Source organism: Sapajus apella, unplaced genomic scaffold, assembly GCF_009761245.1.
Source record: "Sapajus apella isolate SASKATOON/1434 unplaced genomic scaffold, GSC_monkey_1.0 scaffold77, whole genome shotgun sequence".
NCBI classification, from domain to species: Eukaryota; Metazoa; Chordata; class Mammalia; order Primates; family Cebidae; genus Sapajus; species Sapajus apella.
Genome location: NW_022437017.1, coordinates 7,120,073 through 7,124,250, shown reverse-complemented (window position 1 = coordinate 7,124,250; position 4,178 = coordinate 7,120,073). Strand labels below are relative to the sequence as shown.

Below are 4,178 nucleotides of genomic sequence, written 5' to 3'. Positions count from 1 at the left end.
CGGATGGATGGATGGGTGGAGGGATTGATGGTTGAGTGGAGGGAGGGAGGGAGGGATGGATGGATGGATGAATGGATGGATCGGTGGTTGGGTAGATGGATGAAGAGATAGATAAGTTGATGGATGAGTGGATGGATGGATGGATTGGTGGTTGGGTAAATGGATGAAGGGATGGATAAGTGGATGGATGGGTGGATGAGTGGATGGATGGATGGTGGCAGATGGTGGGTGTTTGGGTAGGTGGTGGGTGGATGGATGTGTGGGTGAAGCCTGATTAAAGGATGATGAAGAACCATGGGAACGTGAATCGGGTGGGTGAGTTAGTGGGTGGTGGCCAGTGGGTGGGTGTACAGTGCCTGGGTGGGAGGTTGAATGCCCAGGTGAGTACATAGGTGGTAAATGGGTGGAAGGGTGGCTTGGAGAATTCATAAGTAGGTAGGTGGACAGCTAGAGGCCATCCCAACCCCTACTCCCTGGTAAGAGTCAAATATAGATTCTCATCCACAGAGATCCCTTTCAGACATAGGGCCCCAGAGTCACACTCCTTAAGAAACACACCCCCTTGAGATATTCCTGCCTGACCTCTGTGCCTGCACATGCTGAACATAGAACAGGCCCAGGTGGATGGATGTGCATGCATGAACACGCCCCACGCTCACATCACACGCATGCATGCAGCCATCGTCCCGGACCGCCACCCACTATGGGTGAATTGCTGTCACTCACACAGAGGCCACACCAGTATGAGGGGGCTTAGCTGCATGGAGGCTTCCTCTGACTATCTAGCAAGCATGCCTCTGTGCCGAGAGCCGTCAGCCCTGGGTTCAGTCCCTAGGGAGCCACTGACTGTTGAAAAAGACAGAACCAGCGCAGACCCTTCCAGCCCATGGAGCCAGGGGTGAGGCAGAGGAAGACACCAAACCGGGGTAGGCAGGAACCCAATTTGGTGAGTTAGAGCTCTGCTTCCGAACCAGAGGCAAAGCTGATCAGGGCAAGGGATTTTGGAACTGGGCTTTGAAGGATGAGTAGGAGTTCAGAGAAGTACAAAGAATCCATTCTAAGCAGAAATACCTACACAGAGAAAAGTTAGGAGACCAGAAAAGGCTTGATCTGTTTGGGCAACAGGAAATACTAATGACGTGCATTTGTTGAGCCCCTCATGTTTGGCCAGGCTCTATGGAGGGACCATACTGAAAACTGACCAAGAAAGGATCATTTCTCTCATTTTATAGATGAGGGAAGTAAAACAGAGAGGTCAGGTAACCTCCCAAAGGACACACAGTAGGTAGGAGATAGAGCAGGTCTGTGGCTTGCTCTAGGGGCCAGGACTGGTCAGGGAGGAAGAAGTGGTCCTTTTGAGGAGGGGGAGGCAACAGACCCTCACGCCCACCAGGATTGGTGTCCCTTACCCTACCCCCACCCTTGCCCTTCCTCAGGTGGCCTGCGGAGAGGAGAAACGCAGAATACCAACCATGAAGACTCTCAGGGCACGATTTAAGAAGACAGAGGTGAGTGTGAGGCCCTAGGCCCTGGATGCCCGATACAGGCCCCCATCTTCAGGCTTCTGAAGATCCATCACTCATTCATTTCGGTACCCACCTCGTCTCCTTTCCTCTCTGCTGCCCCCTGGCGCCCTGACCTCCTCACTGCGCCCCGTGCAAGCTTTCCAGCCGGCGTACCTTTGCCCAGGCAGTCCTCTCCCCATGGAATACCTTCTCCCTGCATTGCCAGCTGTCGGACCCTCCTCATTCCTCACAGTTGGGCCCCAGTACCACCTCTTTGTCCAATTTCCGCTCTCCCCAGCCGCAGTGACCCCTTGCTTTTCCAAGGACCCACTTTCCAGGGTACCCTGATCTCTTGCTTTGGAGTGTATATACTCAGCACACGTTTATATAGCATGCGCTGTTCCAGCACAGCGGAATCAGCCAGGGAATAAGGCAGACAAAAATCCTCGCGTGTTGAGCCGACTGCTGGGTGGGGCAGATGAACACGAAACAAAATAAATAAGTGAAAATATTATTTTGTGCCGAGAAGACAGGCAAAGCAGGAAAGGGAATTGAAGCATCCAGGGCAGGGGAGGTGGTTGCAGTTTTAAAGGGGGTGGCCAGGGAAGGCTTCCCCGAGAAGGTGATATTAGAGCAAAGATCAGAAAGGGACGGGGAAAGCCGGGGGCTCATGCCTGTAATCCCAGCACTTTGGGAGGCCGAGGTAGGCAGATCACTTGAGGTCAGGAGTTCGAGACCAGCCTGGCCAACATGGTGAAATTTCATCTCTACTAAAAATACAAAAATTAGCTGGGCATTGGTAGTGGGCACCTGTAATCCCAGCTACTCGGGAGGCTGAGGCAGGAGAACTGCTTGAACCCAGGTTGCAGTGAGCCGAGTTGTGTCATTGCACTGCAGCCTGGGCAACAGAGCAAGCCTCCATCTCAGAAAAAGAAAAAGAAAGAAGGGGAGGGGAGGGAGTTTGCAGGAGTCACATTCCAGGTGGCTGGGATAGCCAGTGTGAAGGCCCTCAGGCAGATCTAGCTGTCTTTTCTTGCATCTGTGTCTTCAGCTATGAACTCCTAGAAAGACATGCCTCTTCCGCAGTCATCCCCACTCCCTCTCAACCCCCAAGTCCCTGTGGCGGCCAGTTCAGGGCACAGATGGAGATGATGAAAGTGAGGATTCAGGCGGGGTGTAGTGACTCACGCCTCTGATCCCAGCACTTTAAGAGGCCGAGGCAGGCCGATCACCTGAGGTTGGAAGCTTGAGACCAGCCTGGCCAACAGGCTCTACTAAAAATATAAAATTAGCTGGGAGTGGTGTCGCTCACCTGTAATTCCAGCTACTTGGGAGGCTGAGGCAGGAGAATCGCTTGAACCCAGGAGGCAGAGGTTGCGGTGAGCCCAGATCCTGCCACTACACTCCAGCCTGGACAGCAAGAGTGAAACTCTGTCTCAAAAAACTGACGAAAAAAAAAAAAGTGAGGGCTCTCTTCCAGGGACAGTCAGTCAGCCTTCCCGAGCACCTCTTGTGTGCCTGGCCTGGGTGGGCAAGCTGGACTTGTAGCCCTCAGTTTCCCATCATGAGATACACCTCCCCATCCGGTGTGGCCTGGAGAAATCAGGCAGTCTGCTTAAAGGTGGCAGCGCCAGCACAGAGCCTGGAGGAATAGGGAGGATTAGAGAAGTGAAGGCAGGCACGAGAGGAGTGGGGCATGGAGCCGTGTGGGCAAAGATCAGAGGCTGGACCAGGTCTGCTTGATTGACAGGCAGAGCAGGCAGATTCTCCTGGCAGGAGCAGAGAGTGCAAGTGAGTGGGAGCCCAGGATGGGGCATCTTTGAAAGCCAAAAAGAGGGGCCCATGGAACAAGCCTTTATGTATGTATGTGTTTATTTATTTAGAGATGGAGTTTCTTTCTTCTTTCTTTTTTTTTTTAAAGATGGGGTTTCACCATATTGGTCAGGCTGGTCTCGAACTCCTGATCTCAGGTGATCCGCCCACCTCAGCCTCCCAAAGTGCTGGGATTGCAGGCGTGAGCCACCGCGCCCAGCTGAGATGGAGTTTCACTCTTGTTGCCCACGCTGGAGTGCAGTTGCGCAATATCGGCTTATTGCAACCTCCACCTACTGGGTTCAAGCAATTCTCCTGCCTCAGCCTCCTGCGTAGCTGGGATTATGGGCATGCACCACCACACCCAGCTAATTTTATATTTTTAGTAGAGGTGGGGTTTCATCGTGTTGTCCAGACTGATCTTGAACCCCTGACCTCAGGTCATCCACCTGCCTCAGCCTCCCAAAGTATACTGGGATTATAGGCATGAGCCACCGCACCTGGCGTTTTTTGAGACTCGTTCTGTTGCCAAGCTAGAGTGCAGTGGTGTGATCTCAGCTGACTGTAGCCTCCAACTCCTGGGCTCAAACGATCCTCCTGTCTCAGCCTCCCAAGGTGCAGTAACTACAGGTGTGCACCACCACCCTGGGCTAATTTTTATTTTTTGTTGAGATGAAGTCTAGCTGTGTTGCCCAGGCTGGTCTTAAACTCCTGGCCTCAAGTGATCCTCCCGCCTCGGCCTCCCAAAGTGCTGGGATTACGGGTGTGAGCCACTGCCCCCAGCTGAGCCTGGATAGAATCAGGTGGCTCTGAGTTCAAATCCTTCCTCTGTCTCTGTTGTCCTGGGGTGACTCTGGGCAT

General features: G+C 53.1%; 1 protein-coding gene across 6 annotated transcripts in view; it reads left to right on the top strand.

Moving 5' to 3' along the window:
• The window catches only part of ANKRD24 (ankyrin repeat domain 24), a 42,829-nt gene that overhangs the window by 1,334 nt on the left and 37,317 nt on the right, over positions 1-4,178 (top strand). For all 6 annotated transcript variants that reach the window (XM_032252233.1, XM_032252230.1, XM_032252227.1 and 3 more), the window contains exon 2: positions 1,437-1,508. In XM_032252233.1, the coding sequence (XP_032108124.1) occupies positions 1,473-1,508 (36 nt within the window). In that variant the 5' untranslated portion in view covers positions 1,437-1,472. The remainder of the gene's footprint in view (positions 1-1,436; positions 1,509-4,178) is intronic.